The 22,574-nt window shown below is 31.8% G+C and overlaps 3 protein-coding genes across 8 annotated transcripts; all 3 read right to left on the reverse strand.

Annotated features, from left to right (window-relative positions):
* Positions 1-2,012: 2,012 nt before the first annotated feature.
* LOC110710508 (protein GAST1-like) lies at positions 2,013-3,619 on the reverse strand. The gene is made up of 4 exons (XM_021888828.1): positions 3,389-3,619; positions 3,056-3,127; positions 2,819-2,852; positions 2,013-2,432 (listed from the first exon to the last, which is right to left on the reverse strand). Exons 1-4 carry the CDS (start codon positions 3,458-3,460, stop codon positions 2,251-2,253), a joined length of 360 nt encoding a protein of 119 aa, XP_021744520.1. The 5' UTR covers positions 3,461-3,619; the 3' UTR covers positions 2,013-2,250.
* A 5,706-nt stretch (positions 3,620-9,325) lies between these two features.
* Positions 9,326-22,539, reverse strand: LOC110710506. 6 transcript variants are annotated; one of them, XM_021888826.1, is made up of 5 exons: positions 22,308-22,539; positions 21,846-21,969; positions 11,003-11,085; positions 10,819-10,889; positions 9,326-10,584 (listed from the first exon to the last, which is right to left on the reverse strand). In XM_021888826.1, the coding sequence occupies exons 1-5, from the start codon at positions 22,338-22,340 to the stop codon at positions 10,548-10,550; spliced, it is 348 nt and encodes a 115-aa protein (XP_021744518.1). In that variant the 5' UTR covers positions 22,341-22,539; the 3' UTR covers positions 9,326-10,547. The 6 variants fall into 6 exon arrangements, with proteins under 6 accessions (XP_021744518.1, XP_021744517.1, XP_021744514.1 ...); XM_021888825.1 differs by having other exon boundaries at positions 9,326-10,717; XM_021888822.1 differs by having other exon boundaries at positions 9,326-10,726.
* LOC110710507 lies at positions 14,574-18,489 on the reverse strand. Its single transcript, XM_021888827.1, has 2 exons — positions 18,352-18,489; positions 14,574-15,026 (listed from the first exon to the last, which is right to left on the reverse strand). Exons 1-2 carry the CDS (start codon positions 18,463-18,465, stop codon positions 14,760-14,762), a joined length of 381 nt encoding a protein of 126 aa, XP_021744519.1. The 5' UTR covers positions 18,466-18,489; the 3' UTR covers positions 14,574-14,759.
* Positions 22,540-22,574: the final 35 nt, after the last annotated feature.

A 22,574-nucleotide genomic window follows, 5' to 3' on the forward strand; every position in this document is an offset into this window, starting at 1 on the left:
AAATTTGGTCATCTTATTAGTTTAACTCATTTAGATAAAAAAAACCCTTAAATACATCTAAAACATGTGCGGAAATAATGTACTCCCGTTCTTTTCACTCATAGACACAAAAACCTTTCTTTTCCTCTATGTTGTATACCATTTATATTCATCTTCTGTTATCCCTACAAAGGATTATTTTATGTAATTCCAAGTTCCAAATTTTCAAACTTGTACTATAAAAATAAAGCCGCCATCCTAGACCACTTCTTTGGAATTTCGAATAATAAAAATTGAATTAATAAATGGATATGCTAGCTCATTCTATATTCTAAGAAGAAACTAAACTTTCACACATTTTTTTTTTCTGTTAGTTTAATATTATAGTGGTATAAATTAGTCAATTATGCGAATTTTATGCTTGTAGCATTTAAATAAGGACGAATCATTCGGTTTTGAAATGTTCACATGTTTTTGTAAACTAATTTTTTTTCTAGATGTGGTTGCCTCCAACTTGATAATACTCTCCGGCCCAAAAGCATCCAAGCCCAGCCCAATCAATAGTCCTATAAAAGCTTATTTCTAGAAACAGAGTAATGGCTAAACCCAAGGTATCAACCATTTTGGATCCATAACCACCCATTGATCCAACAGACCTAGACCAAGCTAGTCGGCTAATATTATGGATCCAGCAACCGGGAATGATGTCGCACATGCTTGCTACACAACATTTAACTGTTACACACTGTTAAAATGTGGTGATATACGTGCAATAACTGTGTTGTATGTTTATACATATTCGATACTCTCAAATTTACCATACTTCAAGCCTATTCTGATTGACTAAACTGAGTTAAACTGAACTGAACTTATTGGAGTTGAAGCGAATTGCACTGAACTGAATATTTTGTGAGAGAAGGAAATAAAAAACTGAACTGAACTTATTGGAACTAAACTGAATATAATTTGAAGAGAACAGACCCTTTGTATAATTAAAATAATTTGCAGGCAATCATAAGACCGTAATCCAATGAAGAAAAAAAAAGTTAATTACAACTATACTAGTTTAAATGACATCAGAATTTGCCTAATGACCAAAGACAATAGTTTTGTCAATATGGGTCCAGGGTTTTAGACTTTGACTATATCGTGATTCCTGATTAATTAGTAATGAAGTTAGGACTATAACTAGAGATGGCAATGGATATGGTCTAGCAATACTCGGACCGGTACCCGAATTTTTTTTTTTTATCCATATCCATACTCTACCTAGATCTTTAGAGTCTAAAATTTTTAGACCCTTATCTGGAGTTCTGGACCCTATGGGTCTGGGTAGGATCCAAGGTCCAATCAAGGTCCTTTACCTTAATTATTAATTAAAGTCAACCTATTCAAATAATGATATATATACACTATGCCTTTCATACTTTGTATTTTTTTTTTATTTATAAGAATGTTGATTATTTTGCCAAATATAGAGTATTCCATATATAAAACAATTTTGTATTTCAACTATCAGCTCAAGTTTTTGTTTGAATTGAATCTCTAACATAATATCAAAAGCTAGTGTGGCAAAAAGTCAAGGTTTCAAATTTCATCCACCTCTACTTTCAAATGAATATTAAGCGCTAGATATGAACACTAATTAAAAAAAAAAAATATATGGCTAGTTTATTCATTCAGTTTACTTATTTTGAGAAAATTTTTATGTCATCCTAGCCTAATTTTCAAGTTTATTACTTCTTGTTAAAATGGCTGATAATATAATATGGTCCTAGCTATAGCAATATTTGCTGAGTCATCATATCATAATAAAAATTCACATAAAATATGGTCCTATACCAACACTATTTGCGAGAGCAATGAACCTAAACCATGTTTTCACATACTATCACTATCAAAGATCAAATGACATCCATATATTGCATCAAATTATATTATATTGTACTATTATATTATGTTATCAATAACAATATTTTTAGTATTACAAAAGAGAAATATGAGAAAGACAGAGAGAAATCACACGTACGTATTATAATGGTAATTATGTGCACCTAAGTTGTAAGATTTATACCATATCAAAGACCAAATGACATCCATATGTTGCACCAGATTATATTATATTGTATTATATCATATTATGAAAAACAATATTTTGGTATTACAAAAGAGAAATTGATTTGAGAAAGACGAAAGCACGTATTAAAACGTTAAATACACAAAAGTTGTAAGGATTGGTATTAACTATTAAGAATTATAAAAAGTTAAAGATTAAGGGCATTTGGGACCACCCCTCTTGGTCTTCCAATTGTTGTAGCAAGGGCAAGATTGCTTGTTGCCATAAGTACCAGTAGGAACACACAAACACTTTGCACAACATTTGTTACAGAAAAACAAACATGGCTTCTTGTATTGCGTATTTGAACACCTATATGAGCATCTCGGTCCACATTCTGTTCCAAACAACAAACAACAAATTATGAGTTACTAGTACTACTACTCTATCTATTCGCGGAATTCAATGAATTTTTTTTCGTTTTTATTACCAATACTATAAGTGCTAATTTATAAACCATGTTCAATATGCCTCTATTTTTTTTTTTAAAAAAAAAAATATTAATATTGATCAAGAATCACTTTTTGTGACTAGTGAATCAGTGGAAGTAAGTTTTGATGCAATCAATGAAAGTTATGAATTTATGATAAGAATTAAGAATTATAATAATTTCGATATGGTCACTAAAAATAATCAAGCGAATAACTAAATTAATCACAAGACAAGCAAAATGCATGCACGAAACATATGGACATATGGTTAAGCTTAGTAAAATAGATGTACCTTGAGGCTGCAGGCTTCCTGGGGTGTATCCATACTGAAATTACATCAAAATTCGTAAGTTAAAACCTCGTATAAGTCAATCCAACAATATATATAATGTGGGTTTTTCGATACGTTAAAAATAATTATTTACTGCGTTATATAAATAAAAAAACTAATAATAATAAAAAAAAAAAAAAAACTTTCCCACCACTTTTTATTCAATAATTCAATAAAAGTGGCAGTAAGTTGTCTTACCGAAGGCAGATTGTTAGTAATGTTTGAGGATTGTGGGCTTGGACTTGGAGCAACGTCATGAGTATGGGTTGGCTGCATCAATAACATAATCAATGAGTCTCATTACCACTTACTAGCTTACAAAAATATGTGACAAATTATTATTATTTTTTTGATAATTAATTTCAGTTATTAAATAGATAGTATGAATTACAAGAATATCTTGCATTAACGAGAACAATTAATTATCAATGCATACGAAAAAATTTCACTAGGACAATAAAACTCTCAACATTGTTAAAATTTCACTAATTAATTGACGATGAGATTAAAGAGAAGTATATTGGCACTTACATGATTTTCTGCGGGAGAAAAATGGAGGAACATAACAAAGATGAAAATGGTACACAAAAGCTTCATTGCCATTTCTTTTTTTTTTTTTTTAATTCCAACACAAATAAATGTGTTTATCTCTAAATTAAAAGTAGTAGAAAAAGAAAGAGCAACAAAATAAGAGAGAGAGAGAAAAAAGTGAGGTGATAAATAAAAATGAGAGTGATAGAGTTTGGTGGTTACTAACTATATTTGGAAGGTATTTATAGGCAGTTGTGACCGGTATTTTTACTATTTTAAAATATATTTTCTTTTTTGAAAAACAAAATCAATTGAAGAAAGGTTAATTAGTTGAAATATGGGACCAAAATAACCTATACAAAGTGGACAAATTACATTTATGGGTTTATGGCAGAGTGTTGAGAAGGAACGAATATTGTCCACTCTCTATAATCAAGGAAATTATCACTTCATCAGCAACAAATATAACGAAAACGTTAAATTTGAAAATTCAATCTGCATCTGATAAACTCCGATTTCTTTTTAAGTTGGTTGGAAGTTGGGTTAATTTATCAAAAATAATACTTCCTCCGTTTATTTATAGTTGCAACACACACTTTATCACGCTATTTAAGAAAAATGGACCTCACATGATATAATACACTTAAAATGAGGTTAAAAGGTTGTTAAGAGTATAATCAAGTGGGCCATATGTTTTATATAAAGGTAATAGTACAATTTTCACCATAAAAATCTTTTTTTTTATAGTGTGGAACTGTGTTACAACTATTGTGACATTTCAGTGTTGCAACTATACAAAAACGGAGGAAGTAATAATAATAATACTTTTTTTTTAAAGAAATAATAATACTTTTTTAAACAAGAGAAACATTTGATATTCTCTTTTCTTTATTTTTTTCTTTTGATTTTTATAAATTACATATTCAACTTTAAAAATTTATGGGCTTAATAAGATGTTTTGATAGTCTTCTACATTCCTATCAAGAATAATATTGAGATAAATATGTGCATATATACAATATATTTTCTAACTCACCAACTTTGTTATTAGCATCACCGCATCAATGTGTAACATTTCCCATAGTTGATGAAACGAAAACAATATTCAATGATCGATTATTTAATCAATTTTGTAATTTTTCTTAGATTAGCAACAATAAATTATTAATAGTGCAACAAATAAACTAAGTTACTTTAAAGATCAAACAATCTAATTAACCACTCAATAATCAACTATAGCATATGGTCAAGGAGCTAAATCAGTACAAAGTATATAAAATTTAAAGAGATTTGTCGGTAGACACTTAGTTATACTAGTTGTGTATATGTACTAATTTTGGTAAGCATATGAGTATATTCAACAACAGCCGTGCACATTAATACAAATTTGTCATTTATCTTCTAATAATTTCGGATTTTAGTAGAAGTTTATACATTTATCTCCTTTATTTATCAATACTAATCTAATAAATTTTATTTTATTGAAAAATAAATCTAATAATTTTATCAATAAACCTAACAACATGGGTTTGAAGAAGAAGGATCACATGCAATATATAATAACAAGTAGGGTTCACATCCCTCAATCAAAGGGATCACATGAGATGTAATTCAAGGAAATTACCAATGACATAATTCACATGCAATTTGTCTTAGCTTAGACAAGATTCATCATGCATTTTCATCCTATATATAAATATAATTAAATATAGCTAAATATATAATTCAATGTACGAATCTAACTATTTTTTGCCCTTTCTAGACTTACACGTAGCACCATACATAACATTTTTCCAATTTTTTAATTGGTTCTGTCTACTTTATATTTTAAATTTTTAATTACTTCCAAATCTATGTCATCCTTCGTTGTCAAAAATATTGAAGAAATAGTGTATGAATTTATGAGTCTCAATTATGAATTTCAATCGGATCGAAAATTGTATATCTCCCAAGTCCTTTCTTCACGGGTGATACAGAAAATCCATGTTACTTTGCACATAAGCTTCAAGATGTGGTAGATTTAATATTAAAATAAGCAAAAAGATTAGCCACTTGGCCCACAAATAATATGAATAGGGACGTAATCCATTATACTTCGTATATCCTTGCTCATCAGTGGGATACCGGATACTCCTTTTGTTTCAGAAATAAAATGTAAGGATTGAGGAGTAATACTTTGCATGTGTACAATACTTATTTGAAGTCATTTGTCTAATTACTATTTTTAGTTACTAATATCAATTAACAATATTTTTAGAGAAAGGAGTTGGGAGTATATACAATTGAAAAAAAAATGGAGTATGTTGTAGTATTGTGAAACTTGTAAAAAAGGTAAGCGTTGCAATAATAAAGCAACATTAAAGCAACGTAGAAAGTATAGAGTATACTCCGTATAACTTTAATGGCCCTTAGGTAAATATTTCTCATTTGTTTTCATACACTACTTATTCAAATAATCATTATTACATGAATTTTCACAAATACAGGATTAAAATGCAAGTCTAAGGGCCCGTTTTTTTTCAACTTAAGCTCCAATTCAGCTTCTAATCTCATTATTCTCTCATAAACAATTTATTTCAGTTCAGTTCAGCTCCAATCAGTTCAATTTAATTCAGCTCCAATCATTTCAATAAATCAGAACATACCTTAAATTAATAGAAGATGAAAATAAGTAACTTAAAAAAAGTTACTAAATGTACTTCCGCAATACATATACAATTTCGTATCACTTATTTTTATATATATACTATCCTTCATTTTTTTTTCCTTACTCATTTAATACATTGATCTATTCAATATTAATTCGCTATTGACCGGTTTTAATCCAACCCATTTTTAGAAGTGATCATCTTTTGACCCGACTTGCTCAAATATTGTACATTGACATGTTAGGGTTAACAAAGAACGGACAATAGATAAGAAAATACGGAGTAAAAGTTAAAAAAATTAGCATGCCGGCATCGGCGGCATGGGAAATGGGATGGACAAGAATCAAGATAAGTATTACCTAGGCTTAAATTAGCAACTAATCTTAAATACTTATACTATGACATGTAACATCCAAATAACGCTTTTCAACTTGTTGTGCATGTGAGTTAGGATGTACGTATCGTAAATTACATTAATGGCTTTATTGCATGCATGTGCTTTCAATATATACATGACATATTGCACATCATTAAGCCTCGTCTATGGCCCACTCTTCCAACATAATAGCAACGCAAATTATTTTAATGGATCTATATGCAAAAAATTTATTTACATAAATAAATTATTTAAACAAAGTTTATGTTTATTTTACGGAGTACATTCTATCTTGATAGGAAGTAATAATTTAGGGTACTTTTATACTACACTTTTTTAGTTTTTACACACATATAAAATAGTTTTTCAGGTGTTCATGCATCGTCTGTGATCGTGGGATCAATTCAATTGAGACCAACAAGAAATAGGTTAAATGTTTTATTATTTTAGCTATGTGTAACTAAGAATTGACAATACAGCTAATATATACTACCTCTGTTAAATGTTATATGCAACTTTGGAATATTTTATATCTCACAAATAATACCCCAAAGTTGCACATAACAATTAACGGAGGTAGTATAAGTGTTGATGTAATTACATGTCAAATTATATGAAAAAATATATTATTTATGTCATATTGTAATGTATGTGAACCATATCAATTAGTCTCTTGTACTCCTATAATAAACTAAGAATTTTATTTATTACATACAAAAAAAAAAAAAATTGTTTATGTACTACATCCGTTAATACAAAGTACGAAGTAATAATTTAGGCATCTTATACTCTACATTAATTTACTTTCTACGTAAATATATGGTAGTTTTGAGGGTGCGTGCTTCGTTTGTGATTGTGGGATTGATTTTAATCTGAACCAAAATAAGTCCGTTAAATGTGTTATTATTGTAACTATGTTCAATTGAGAACAACAATGCAACTAATGCAACTAATATAAGTGTTGATGTAATTACATAAGTACGTTAAATGTGTCATATTGTAATGTGATCAACTCTAGTGTCTAATGTATTAAACTAAGGAAGTAAGGAGTACAAAGAATACATGCATGCAGTGTTAATCACAAGATTAAGAAAAAGGTGTGGTTGAAATTACATGCAATCTATCTATATTATTATCCCGTGATACCTAGCTACATGCGCTTTGGAGCTATTGCTTCTTCGGCTTTATATGCTAAGATTTTGTAAGTATCTCTTCTTGTGAATTATGAGAATGCGTGAGAAGAATCAAGAATAAAGAAGATTTATCAATAAATTTCAACTACAATTTTTGCACCAGATAACCGTTGAGGTTAGACTTATTAAATTAGATTGTTTTCGAGTTGGATAAATTTAGATCAGATATAATCTAAGTCCGAATTTCAATACCTTTTATAGTTACTATACATACACCATATATTAGTTAGTTTATTGGAGTTATATTCTTTGGATTACCTGTTCAAGACTCAAAATTTAATCAAGTATAGTATTTCCAAAAAAAATTGTGCTCAAGCTTTCACACAACACAACTATTCTCCTTATATCTTAAGGTTTTTTTTTTTTTTTTTTTTTCTCACTACAGTGAGTGACTTGATTAGGAACGGTGATGCGCGTAGTATTTGTAAAATTTATTTAGTGAAGAAAAATTAAAGTCATGAGGAAGAAGTGATGTCAATCACAAACATTTAAAAAAATATCTTAAATTGATATAAAATCCTATTTGTAATACTATCTTGTTAAGTCGTCATTATTTTTAAAAGTTACGTGTCTTTGTTTTAAACACTATACAAGTATACAATTTTCAAAATTTCTACCAAAATTACACTAATTAAATTATACGGAGAACATAATTTTATATATACAATAATTTTTTTGCCAATAATCTACCAATTATTAAGTTAGCATGCTTACCCTTATCGTACAAGATAGGTAATTTGCAACTTGATTAAGTAGTTTATTTTGTTCAGGTAGCTGACAATATGTCCTTTAGTCTAAACATGCATACCATATCGATTCCACTATTTTTATTCATGTGTTGCCTTTTATTATGTCTTTGTCTAAAGTCTATATCCTACTTTATAGGAGTACAAATTTCACCACTAAATCTATAATGAAAATGACCAAAGGCCACAAAATTTTCATTACTCTAATAAGCAAAAATCAAAATCTCACCACTAATTTAAATCAACTTTTACAAAAAAAAAAAAAAAAAATAAATAAAAAAATAAATTAAATAAATAAATATCATAAAGAAAAAGACCAAAGGCTATGGAATTTTTATTACTTGAATAAGCAAAAAACAGTGAAAATTACATCGTGAACTTTAAAATGAACATCCTTCCAAGGTGGATTAAAATTCCACCGTACTCTAACAAATTAAGTGAATGGATAGATTAAAGTTAAGTTATATAGCAGTACATATTAACACAAATCTATTAGAAGGTTAGAATTAGTTGTGATATACATGAGATTAAATGAACAATCATCGTACATATAATCACAACTATATTGTTATGAGCACGCATCTATGGCTATTAGTTGGTTCTCAGTACATGAATATTGATGGTAAGCAAAAATTGAAGGATGAATTTAAGTGGTTTCTGCCTGATCTGAGTATGGGTTCACTACTGATTTCTATAACAATAGTTTTATGCGGCTTCATGGGTATAGCTAATTTCTGGATCCGCCACTGGCCCTATAAGAGTTGTTCATTAAGGCTGAGATTATTATTTAAGTAACAATACTTCCTCCAGAAAGGAAAGATCTATGTTATGAGCTGAGCTTTAATCGTGTGGTTCTTGTAGCTAGCAGGGCAACTAATATATAACTCAGAACATAATCCGATCTAGTCTGAACTTTCTCAAAAACTCGAGCTATAGCAGCATTCATTCACATCATTTAAAACATTATTATCCTATACCACCAGTGAAATAATATCGATATTGTTAGAAACATTAAGAGACGGATGTGGAGATTTTAACAAACAAAGTGGTAATCCCAGTCTAAATTATTTGTTCAGTTACGAAAAACAAATTCTTTGAGTACAAAAAGAGCACTTTGATCATTGCAATTTAGAGGAGTTAGGGTGATGCCTGTAGTTACAAATTCAGCTCGTGCAATGATCCGATACGCTGAGTTGATTGAAATACTTATTACCAGGGTCGTAAGGGAGATCACAACACTGTATTTTGGCCTAAATATGTCTTTAGTTTCTCCAAGGCTTAAGAGACCACATTATGATCGAAAAAAATGACTTCAAAAGCTTCTAGTGAAATTACCATTCATTCTGAAGCCAAGTTTTCGACATGTCTTCAGGGCTGAAGGGGAAGTCTTGATGCAATTGCCACCAAAGTATACGAGGTTTATGACACGGGTACTTACATGTTTATTTTTCTGAACATTATTGTTTAATTGAGGTGCATCAGGAGGTTCTGTTTTGACAGTATGCTCACCCTTTGTGTTTGCTGTCAATTTCCTTAGTATCCCACGTAGCAAAATTGCAAAAGGCACAAAAGTAGCTGTAATTTCATAACATCCTTGACTAAATTTTCTTGTACTCTAACCAAGTATGCCATGTACACAACACAAATACTACTACTAAACATTAGATTGCCAGAGGAAAATGACTAAAGAAATTCCATGAGCTGAAAGAAGATAAACCAATAAGATTTATCAGTAGGTGTTCATCAAGCCCTGAAGATTAGCAACTTGACTGATTTCAGATTAACCGTGCTCATAATGAATGCAAAAACATTACAGTGCATACTTGTAGTTAATACAGTAAAAGTCACCCAACTTCAACAAAAATTTCTTAAAGAAAGGGAAGAATACCAGATTCTTTGTACTAGTACAAATCATAAATGAAGTAAGATATTTTGGTTTTTTCGACGCAATTACATTCAAGAGAAATATGTAAGAAATATATATGCATAACATAGGTAGAGTTACCGCTTTCCATTGGTTAGGGTGATGAGTTGACCTTGACAGGTGATAGAATGCAGGAGTAGTGTTATTGTTTGGGACTCGTCTGCTGGTTGCTTCTATGAGGTTGGATTTCCTCTGCTGGTTGCTTAGATGCTAATTTTCTACATCTCCCATGATTCCTAGGTAGAGGCCGACCTCTCTCAGCAATCAAATCTTCATAGGTTGCGACTAGCTTCACCTTCATCCATGAAACTTGACAATGAAAAAGATACATGAGAGATTTAAACACAAACACGGGTTTCACGACCAAATTCTTAATGCTCTTCCAAACATTGCCAATCCATCGATTGTGACCGGCTTCACTTTCATCCTCCCAAACACCAAACTGTGGCACCTTAAGTTTGGTAAGAATGAGAGTAATATTATTAGCAATCTAACACAGTACAAATAAATGGCAATAATAATGGTCAACCTATACTTTCTAACCTTAGCATTTGGCTAGGGTGATCAGTTGAGGATGCAGGAGTGTCATAATTTGGGACTCGTCCAATGTTTGACTGGCATAATTATAAGAGGGAGAAAAAGAAATTAAGCAAGCACTACATACAATTTTGATGTGAATGGCAAAAACCGATGAGATTTGTGTGACACAAAAGTGAGGTTACAAAACCTGCATAACGTTGGATTTCAAATGATTAATTGTTAATCTTGTACCTCCCCCATAATCCCTATCTAGAGCCTGACCTCTTTCACCAATCAAATCCTCGTCCAGTACAGGAAACCTTGCACAATCGTACAGGAAATCTTGTACACCACATGACTTGAATTCAACGAATACCAATTGGGGCACTTTCTTGGGTTCCTCTTTCTTGGGTTTCTTTTTCTAAATGATTCACAATTGAAGGAATTAGCCACATATATTGTTTCTCAAAGTCATTTTCGTGAATAAATCAACAACTTTTTCATTAGTATAAGCTCCACAACAATAATGAAAAAATTAAATAAAGTTTTTTATTTACAAAAATGCCACATTGGGCATCCCCAGAAATAATTTGGAAAATTAAAAAATCTAATTTATATATATAAATAAAGTAGGCATTTTTCGGGAGCATTTGGCGCGCCACATAAGAAAAGGTATTATTTTGTCCAATGAAAAATTAGATTAATAATTTATTTTAGAATTAAAAAATTTACTCGCCACCTAAGCAAAAGTGACGAATAATATTTAAGAATTTTGACACATACGTAAAAACAACGAATAGAGAATAATTAAAATTTAAATTATTTTAAAAAAAACCAATAATTATCTTCTCTTAAAAAAAAAAAAAAAAAAAAAAAAACTAAGTAATAATTATCTATATGGATGCAAATTTTTTATCGCAAATATTTTTAATCTTTTCCTAGCAAATATTATAAAATTTTGATTTTAATAATGTACCCATCGAGACAAATAAAACTAAATCTCACATGACTAATTTCCCATAATTTTTAATAGTTAAACAATATAAATGAGATTACCATTTTAAAAAGAACGAGTATATTACATAAACACATAGGCAAAAAACTTATTTTGATCAATAAAAAAAAACTAGATTTGTCATTTATTTTATGAATTAAAAATTTAAATTGTCACATAAGCAAAATTAGTGAATAAGTTTTGAGATTTTAAATTCAAGTGTCACATAAAATTAATAAAACAACAAAATATAACTTTAGTGTTAAAATTAAAAAATTATCTTATAATATTAGAAATTTTATCCATATATTTAATGAATGATATTCATAAATATACAAAATTTTAAATTAAATAAAATAATTTATTAGAACCGTGCATCGCACGGGCTTACATCTAGTAAGATAGTAAAAGAGGCAACGATTTAAAAGGTGGAAAAATACTTCATTTGAAGATTATAAAAACCCACTTAAAGCAACGAGAATAATTGTATTGATTCTCTGAAGCACAACGAGAATATAGTTGTGGATTCCCTTGCAATTTAACTTTCTAAGCTAACTCAAAACACTAATCAATATTCATCATCCTAATCCCTTAATTTTCTTATTTACAAAATTTTTTTCTTAACAAACTCCCTAACTTAATCACAATGCTAGCTATAACAAACTAAGGAGACTGCCTTAAAAATCTAAAATGCATCTCCCCTTACATCAGTCCAATCTATACTCATGGCGAAACAAAGAAATCTAATATCAACTCACTAAACAAATATAGAGCAACAGTTACCTTCCATTCTTCGCTGACCGGTGATTGAGGCGTTTCATCTTCTTTCAGATGTTGAGATGACTCATTGCTCGGATTTACAGGTGTTTCAGAACCAGCCATTGAGGAGATATATATAGCAGATCTGTTAGAAATATGAGATATCGGAAAAATATATATGTGTGATTTCTAACAAGATCTCCAACTTTACTCACCTCAACTCACTCTTACAAACTTACAGGATCCTTTTGCAGGGCTGCTAAATTAGTATATATACGATTTACGTTTCTCAGACTAAACTTAGCTCTTAAGTCTAAGGGTAGCCTTAAGGGTGAACAAAAAAATAGTTCACAATGAGTGAACAAGTGAATGGGTGGCTTAATGGTGATCTCTATAATTGTTCATAGTGAATGGTTGTGGGATCGATTGCTGCTGCAAGCATTTGGACGAATTTATGGATTGTGGGCCCCACCCATTTTTATTTTTTTTTCAGCAAAAAAAATAGAAAGCAGCGGCTCCCAGCCGCTGCTTGACACGTGTCACTGTTTTAAATAAATCCGTTGTAATTTTGCAACGGATATATTTTACAAAACACAAATAAAAAAATAAAAAAATTACCAACGGCTCTATTTTTTTCCCCTCTATAAATAGACACCCATATTGCTATACTTTCTTCAACTTTGAAAATCCATTTCTTTCTACTATATATTTCTCTTCAAAAATCCCCTCTATAATTACCAATATTATTATTATTAATATTAATATTATTATTATTATTATTAATATTATTATTATTATCATCGTTATTATTATCATTTTTATTATTATTATCGTTATTATTATTATTTCCTTTATTATTATTATCGTTATTATTATTATTATTTTTATTATTATTGTCGTTATTATTATTATTATTAAATTTTTATTTTTTCCAAATATAAATTATAATTATGGATGCTAATACCAACCCCAAAACAAATAGAAAGAAGAAAAAAATATTTGGGTCAAAATATGATCCTTCAAGCTCGTTTTGCCATTATTAAAAAGCCGTCTTTGGCGTGGGATACCGACATACTCCACAATATCATGCTCGCCTGCATCATAATACATAATATGATCGTTGAAGATGAACGAGAGACGTATCAAAATAACGTTAATACCAATGAGTTTATGAATGCTGGAGGCAACGCTAATGAGGACACTACCGAGTACCGTACTGATCGTATTGTGGATATCGGCTTATACTTGTCTCGTAGAACAGAGATTGAGGATCAACAGACTCATTTGCAGCTAAAAAACGACTTGGTCGAACATATATGGAATAAATTTGGTAACAACGAAAACTTAGGCAACTAGGTTTACAACAAATGGTTATCCCTAAGGACATCTTACAAAACGATGTGTAGTTGTTTTTTTTTTTTAAATAAAATGTACTAGATTATAGTTGTAGAACTGTAATCACGATTTGTACCTCTTTTTTTTTTTTTAATTAAAATTAGTTGCGTTGTTGTTTAAAAAATATTAATCACAAGAATTAGTTTTTTAAAAAGCTGATAAAAAAATGCGATAATTTCTTAATTAGTAATCACGATTAAAATATTAAATACGTCAATTAATTACATTGACATCGGGTTAATAAATTATAATTATGAAACAAAAAAGATTATATTTACAAAAATAAAATAAGGTGGGGTAGGGAGTATTGATGATGAACCATTGTTTAGTGTTCATTGTTAAGAGTGAATATTGTAAATGGTTTGTTGAGTTGATGTGGATGAGAGAGAAATGGTGATAGTGACCCATGAACCATTTATTTGGGTTCACCAATAAAGATGCTCTAAAAGAAAGAGATCTGAAATATCCAGGTCCAACAGTAAACTTACTCAAATACTCAGTATTTGCCTCATATATTTCATGTCTTTTTAAAAAGTGAAACGACTACAGTAACAAAAAGCGTTCACTTTAATGAAGCGCAATTAGCCCCACACGGAAACAGCAAAGAAAATTCAGATATAATGTAGTTTAATCACATACTGTTACATGATTCACATGAAATAAACATTCCTGTAATATTTTTCAGACATTATTTGCTTATGTTGGTTGATCTTCACTAAAGATTGAAAAGCAGCAACCACTAGAAAAATGAATTCTCAAGAACACATAGAGTGGGTTATATCCATACAGGAAAAACTCAATGAGGCACAACAATTTATTACAAGAAAATCATGGGAGAAGTGTTGCATATATCGAATGCCTCGTCGTATAAGAGATGCCCAAACAAGAAAGTTGGTGGAGCCCGACGTCTTTCTTCAATCAACTTCTCGTCCACTACAGGAAAACTTGCTTGAAGTATTATTAAATCCTGGGGTTTCTTATCTTCCACCTTGGAATAAAATGTCCTACTCCATTTTTGCTTAGATTCCTCTTTCTTGGATTCACGCTGACGACTACCATTGCATTGATAAGGTTCTGACGTGATCTGTTAAGTAAATGATTGAGAATTCAAGTAATTAGAAAAGAACAATTTGAAAAATTAAGATAGTAAAAGAGGCAACAATAAGTGATCTCTTTGATGATTATAAAATGTTAAGAAAATAATGCAAATTTTCTGTTTAATCAAATTTGAGGGAGAAATAAATTACATAAACAAAATGTCTATTTATACCAAAGTGCAAAAAACACAGCCCCTCTTTTCTCTGAGTTATTTTTCTTCTCTCAGATTTTCTCTTGAAATTATTACATACAAATGAAGGAAATGCTCAATTTATAGTTTTCCTAAAACAACCTAAGCCATTTAAAATTTAGCCTGCAATATTTATTACCATTAGTTATTTTTCCCTATATTTGGAAACACCTTTAATTTTCAATGGTAATGCATGGTTATTTAATAACCATTTATTTTTTTTCTTTATGTTTCTTAATTATCTGCCAACAATCTCCCACTTGAAGACTGATTTCAATTTGTCTTCACACCAAGGAGTAGAACCTCAACTAGTCTTCTGTCATTTTAAGACCAATTGATGTTGAGCACAATTTCAACTTGTCAATCGTCACTGTTTTCGTTAACATGTCTGCTGGATTCTTACTGCCAAGAATCTTTTTAAGAGTTTATACTTCATCTTCTAGAAGAGACCTGATAAAGTGATAACGAATACCGATGTGCTTTGTTCTTGAGTGAAACGCCGAATTCTTTGCTAAATGTATAGCACTCTGACTATCACTATACAAAATATTATTCACTTGTTTGAACCCCTGCTCATCTAACAAACCTTGAAGCCATATCATCTCTTTACTAGCTTCGGTCACTGCCACATACTCAGCTTCTGTAGTGGATAAAGCAACAATCTTTTGTAGTTGGGACATCCAACTTACGGCTGTATTTCCAACTGTAAATACATAACCCGTTGTGCTCTTTCTATTATCGACTTCACCGCAAAGTCTGCATCAACGTAACCTTGTATTTTCAATTCACCTTTACCAAAGTACAAACACTTATTAATTGTACCTCGTAAATACCTCAAAATCCATTTAACAGCTTCCCAACGGACTTTTCCTGGATTGGACATAAACCTGCTTACAACTCTCACTGCATGTCCAATATCTGGTCTTGTACAAACCATTGCATACATCAAACTTCCAATAGCCGAGGCATAAGGAACCTTGGCCATATATTCTTTATCTTCATCTGTCTGAGGGGACTGATCCTTTGATAGACGAAAATGACTCGCCAACGGTGTACTAACAGGCTTAGCATCACCCATATTAAATCTCTGAAGAACACGTTTGATGTACTCTGATTGTGATAACTGCAAAGTGCTTCTCTGCTTATCTCTTGTGATTTGCATTCCTAAAATCTTCTTTGCTGGACCCAAGTCCTTCATGTCAAATTCCTTTGACAATTGATGCTTCAACTTTATAATATCATTCATATCAGAACCTGCTATTAACATATCATCAACATAAAGTAATAGGATGATATAACTGGATTGATATCTCTTGAAGTAGCAACAGTGGTCAGCGTTGCACTTCTGGAAATCTTCCTTGTGCATGAAGTTATCAAACTTTTTGTACCATTGTCTTGGGGCTTGTTTTAGCCCATATAAACTTTTCTTAAGTTTGCATACCATCTGCTCTTTCCCACTTTTTATAAAACCTTTTGGCTGGTGCATGTATATTTCTTCATCAAGATCTCCGTGAAGAAATGCAGTCTTCACATCTAACTGCTCGAGATAAAGATCTTTAATTGCAACAATACTCAACACTGTTCTAATGGTATTGAGTTTCACAACAGGAGTGAATATCTCATTATAATCAACTCCTTCTTTCTGTTGAAAACCTTTGACAACTAGTCGAGCCTTATACCTCTTGGAATCATCGTGCTCCTTTTTTGCTCGATATATCCATTTGTTATGAAGGGCCTTCTTACCTATGGGTAACTCAGTTAGTTCCCATGTCTGGTTTGAAATCAGGGATTGCATTTCATCTTTCATTGCAAGCCCCCACTTGCTAGCATCTCTGGTCTGGGATGCTTCATAATAATCTTCTGGTTCCCCATCATCAGTTAATAACAAATAATTCATATATTTTCTATTAGGCACATGTGGTCGAGTACTCCTTCTTAGTGTAGGAGTTGGACAAGAAGGTTGTTGTATGTCATTTGATTGCGATGTACTGCCCTGTACAGTCTGTTCTTCTTGTTGCGGAGTACTTATGATAGTGTACTCTTGCATCGTACTGTCTGGGACATAATCTTCATCAATGAATGTAGATTCTTTTTGATTTGTTTCATAACTCTCAATTTTATGCCTATCTTTGTACATGACTCTCTCATTGAAAATTACATCTCTTGAACGAATAATCTTTTTGCTTTCATCATCCCAAATGCGGTATCCAAACTCATCTTCGCCATAACCGATAAAAGTGCAAACTTTTGATTTAGGATCAAGCTTATTTCTGCCTTGATCACTAATGTGCACATAAGCTACACAACCAAATACCTTTAAGTGCGACAATTTGATCTCTTTGCCGCTCCATACCTCCTCTGGTAATTTGTACTCCAATGGGGTTGATGGTCCTCGATTGATCAAGTAAGCTGTTGTATTGACTGCTTCTGCCCAGAATTGTTTTGGTAGACCTGACTGTATACGAATGCTTCTGGCTCTTTCTGTCAATGTTCTGTTGTATTGTCAACCAAGCTCTGATACCAATTGTTAAGAAAATAATGCAAATTTTCTATTTAATCAAATTTGAGGGAGAAATAAATTACATAAACAAAATGTCTATTTATACCAAAGTGCAAAAAACACAACCCCTCTTTTCTCTGAGTTATTTTTCTTCTCTCAGATTTTCTCTTGAAATTATTACATACAAATGAAGGAAATGCTCAATTTATAGTTTTCCTAAAACAACCTAAGCCATTAAAAATTTAGCCTGCAATATTTATTACCATTAGTTATTTTTCCCTATATTTGGAAACACCTTTAAGAAAATAATGCAAATTTTCTCTAAAGCAACGAAAATAGTTGTATTGATTCAATAAGTGATCTTCTATCACTACTTTCCGCTCTAAAGCCTAAGGTGTTACAAGAGGTGTGGATTCCTGGGTCAATTTTACTGATTTTCTATTATTTCTCTGTATTTTATTACTTGCTCAATTTCTCAATGCGCGAAATTTAAAAATACATGGTAATACTTCAGTAGTCTTGTGTAAATTATTGAACCACTTTTTTTTAAAGAACCTGAAATTATTCTTACAAAATGGGGCCTAAATCGGTTAAAAAACAAAAGCAGCAGTAGTCAGTTACCTTCCTTTCTTCGCTGACCGATGATTGAGGTGATTCATCTACTTTCAGATGTAGAGATGACTGACTGCTGGGATTTTGCATATCCTTCAAGACAGGTCTTTCAGAACCAGCCATAGAGGAGATATATATCAGATTTTGTTAGAGATATACATATATTTTCCGGTATCTTATATCTCTATTAGATTTTCAACTTTTACTCGCCTCAACTCACTCTTATAAACTAACAGGATCTTTTTGCAGGGCTGCAAGTTGAACTCACTCAGCTTGACTTAAATAGGACATATGTTCCTTAGACCAATTCAGCACTAAAGGAAAGAAATCTGAAATTTCCTGATGTTTTTTTTTTTTTTTTCAAAACCAAACCACCAAGTACGAACTTTTACTCAGTAATTGCCTAGTATGTTTCATGTCTTTTTTTAAAAAAGCGAAACTACTATAGCATTAATAAAGAATTACAATTGACCTGAATGGCCCCCCACACGGAAACAGGAAAGAAAATTCAGGTACACTACTAATGTACTTTAATCACATACTGTTACATGATTCACATAAAAATAAAAAATAAAAAAAAAAATTCATTCTTGTAATAAAATTTTTCAGATATTATTTGCATATGTTGGTTGATCTTCACATTAAGAGACGCCCAAGAGAGCAAAAAAAAAACTATGAGCCCCAGACCATATCCATACGGCCATACCACATCGGTAGTGAACTAAGACTAAAATATGAATGAATTTTTCATTAGCACATCGTTAGTGAACTAATACACCCTTAAAAAACAGAATCTAATGTAAAATGTAGCAGACACACGAAATGGAGTTTTGATTAGCACTCCTTAAATATACAATTGGTTGGAACATCATGCATTTTGCTGAGGCTGTGATGGCTGATTTGCATCCTTTTTGCGGCTGCATCATGACTCATGAGCTTATGCATAGCTGGTAGTTCCTGCTCTATGAATATAATAGGTTTTGTACACTTTTTTACATAGTCCTATTCCTTTGTTATTACCCTTTTTCACATTTCTCTTAATTCTCTTCCAAACTTTTTTAATCCATCGGTTGTCACTAGCTTCACCTTCTTCATCCTCCCAAACACTAAATTGTGGCAGTGCTTCTGATTTTGCTGGTGTAGAAGAATCCAGAGTTGAAGGAAACTGATGAAGATGCATGTCTCCGTTCAACTATAATTCATAATTGGACACTATCAAGATATTTTTTTTTTCTAGCCCCATGAGTTATGCATGGTTGGAAATTAAAATGAAGAATAATGACAATACTATTATCAAGTTTCTTGCTTTGAATTTAACACAGTACAAAAAATTGGCATAATGGTCAAACTATACTTTCTAATAACCTTATCCTAACTAGCCTTAGGCCATGCTTGGATTAAGGGAAATGTATTATTAGGGTAATAAAAGTCAAACTACGCAAAATGAAAGTGAATACAGAAGAGGAGATAGTAATGATGTGATTGTAAGGATTATTATACATTTTTTTTGTATGCGGCCTGTTGTACCGTGCGGCAGGGGGTTACTTGAGTTTCTCGGTTAGGGGTTACTTGAGTTGCCGGAGTTTCTCGGTAAGGGTTAACTCGAGTTTCTCGGTTAGGGTTTACTTGAGTTGCCCGATTAGGATTACTCGATCAGGGTCACATACTCAAGTAACCCCTCGAGTAATCCCTCAAGTAACCCCTGACTGAGTAACCCCTCAAGTAACCCCTAATCGAATTTCTTAAGTAATCCCTGACTGAATTACTCGAGTAACCCCTGATCGAACTCCTTAAATAACCCCTGATCGAGTAACTCAAGTAACCCATGACCGAGTAACCCCTAACCGCGCGAGTAACTCGAGTATCCCTTCACCGAGTAACCCCTGTCCGAACCCCTCAAGTAACTCCTGATCTAATAACTTGAGTAACCCCTGACCGAACTCCTTAAATAACCCCGAGTAACTCAAGTAACCCATGACCGAGTAACCCCTAACCGAATAACTCGAGTATCCCTTGACCGAGTAACCCCTGTCCGAACCCCTCAAGTAACTCCTGGTCGAATAACTTGAGTAACCCCTGACTGAATAATTAGGGTAACCCCTAACAAAAAAAAAAAACTCGGGTAACCCCTAACAAAAAAAAAACTCGGGTAACCCTGCCACGTACATGATGTGACCTGATGCACCAGAAAGTTATACGAAATATTATGTAGTGATAGTATGGTATGAGGTGAAGAAAGGAGAAGTAATAGTTATACTAGAGGAGGGTGGGTAACTATTACGAGGGTAATAATTCCTCTATCTCTCTATTTTTCTCATGGCACAACTACTTTATTTCATTTGTAAGCACCTTGTCTCATACAACAACACATCTAATTACTTCTGTTTTTCAAGTTTGACTTATATTACCCCTTATTATATTACCCTCAATCTAAACAAGCAGTGGCAGATCCACGTTGACGCCTGGGGGGGCACGTGCTACCCCCTCCCCCAAAAAAAAAAAAAAAAAAAAAAAAAAAAAAAACTGTTTTCATGAAAAAAGCGCTCATTAAAATTATATAAAGATTACAATCTGTACTTATGTTAACTATCTTCAACATTGCTTCGGTGGTAAAGGGTTGTAAGGAGAGTCATATTTGTTTTCTCAAGGTCAAGGGTTCGAGACCTCTTGGCAGTAGATATTTTCAGTTAAAATTTACATTAGCATACGTGCACAAGGTAAATTTATAACAAAGTTTTCTGTAAATATTCATATACAATTTATCATAGTATAATCGATATATAGAATTTAAATTGTTTGGAAAAAAATATAAAAAAAAAACTTGTCATACGACTACGTTGCGTTACACCAATGTTATATTTTTTTAATTGTCCAGTGCTACCCCTAGTTAGGATTCCTGGATCCGCCACTGTAAACAAGACCTTAGGGTTTTAAAATTAAAATACAAGGAGCCAATCTAAAGACTACCTATAGGTCTGATTTTCAGGTATCGCTTCAAGATACTACATGTCCCTCTTCCTTTTGTTATTTTAAGCAAGTACATTGAAGAAAAATATGTAAGAGATATATATGTACTCGTAATGGAAATTGATTTTGGCAGACCCTTTATTGATTTTGGCACACCCCTATGTGAGAAAGAGCATAGAATGAAATCAATTAAGGGTGTGTCAAAATCAATTCCCGTCTGTAATATGTATGCATAAAATAAAGATTTATTACCATTTGGTTAGGGTGAACCTTCCAGAATGCAGGAGTGTCATTATTTGGGACTTGATTTATGTTTGACTGGCATAATAAGGAGAAAAAGAAATTAAGCAAGCAGTACATAATAAAATTATATAGAGGATACAATTTTAATGTGAAATTAAAGGCAAAGGCAACCGATAAGATTTGTGTGACACAAAAATGAGGTTACAAAACCTGTATAACGTTGGATTTCAAATGGTTAATTGTTAATCTTGTACCTCCCCCATAATCCCTATCTAGAGCCTGACCTCTTTCACTAATCAAATCCTCGTCCAATACAGGAAACCTTGCATGATTCAATTTCTGAGAACTGTGACCATCGGATATTACTTTCTTGACCACTTCGTGTTCATCTTTTTTTCCCTGTTTCTTGAATTGGCGCTGACAACCACATTGATAAGGTTCTGATGTGATTAGTAAATAATTGACAATTGAAGAAATTAGCTAGAAAACCATTTGAAAAATTAAGAAATAATAAGGAATGTGGAAAAAACCCACCCTAAGCAACGACAATAGTTATATTGATTCAATGAGTGATCTCTCATTAACTAATTTCCACTCTAAAACTCAAAACACTTGTCAATATTTATGGCAAAACTAAGCATCCAATATGAACTCTGTTTACTTTTTAAGTATTAATTAAATCCCTCTTTTACCTCAAAAAAAAAAAAAGGTATCAACTCACTTAAAAAAATCAGAGCAACAGACCCAACAGTTACCTTCCATTCTTCGCTGACTGATGAATGAGCCATTTCAGCTTCTTTCAGAGCAACAGACCAACAGTTACCTTCCTTACAAACTTACAGGATCCCTTTTGCATTAACTCAGTTTACCTTTTTATATATTCTCAGAACAATTTAGCCTTAAAGACTAGAGGAAAGAGATCTGAAATTTCCGATTTTTAACTTTTCTACACATTAATATAGAATTACGTGTACCTGGAAACAGCGAAGAAAATTCATATGTCTTTTTAAAAAGTGAAACGA

This window comes from Chenopodium quinoa, unplaced genomic scaffold (genome assembly GCF_001683475.1).
Source record: "Chenopodium quinoa cultivar QQ74 unplaced genomic scaffold, ASM168347v1, whole genome shotgun sequence".
Lineage (NCBI taxonomy): Eukaryota > Viridiplantae > Streptophyta > Magnoliopsida > Caryophyllales > Amaranthaceae > Chenopodium > Chenopodium quinoa.

Coding starts and splice junctions, on each gene's coding strand:
- LOC110710506 (XM_021888820.1), bottom strand. CDS start 22,340: ATGGCTCATTCATCAGTCAGCGAAGAATGGAAG. Junction 21,628..21,762: donor TGAAATCCAACGTTATACAG/GTTTTGTAACCT, acceptor TTATTATGCCAG/TCAAACATAAATCAAGTCCC. Junction 19,535..21,561: donor AGGTTCACCCTAACCAAATG/GTAATAAATCTT, acceptor TATGAATTATAG/TTGAACGGAGACATGCATCT.
- LOC110710508 (XM_021888828.1), bottom strand. CDS start 3,460: ATGGCAATGAAGCTTTTGTGTACCATTTTCATCTTTGTTATGTTCCTC. Junction 3,128..3,388: donor TTTCTCCCGCAGAAAATCAT/GTAAGTGCCAAT, acceptor TTATTGATGCAG/CCAACCCATACTCATGACGT. Junction 2,433..2,818: donor AGGAAGCCTGCAGCCTCAAG/GTACATCTATTT, acceptor TGTTTGGAACAG/AATGTGGACCGAGATGCTCA.
- LOC110710507 (XM_021888827.1), bottom strand. CDS start 18,465: ATGGCTGGTTCTGAAAGACCTGTCTTGAAGGATATGCAAAATCCCAGC. Junction 15,027..18,351: donor CGGTCAGCGAAGAAAGGAAG/GTAACTGACTAC, acceptor TTTACTTAACAG/ATCACGTCAGAACCTTATCA.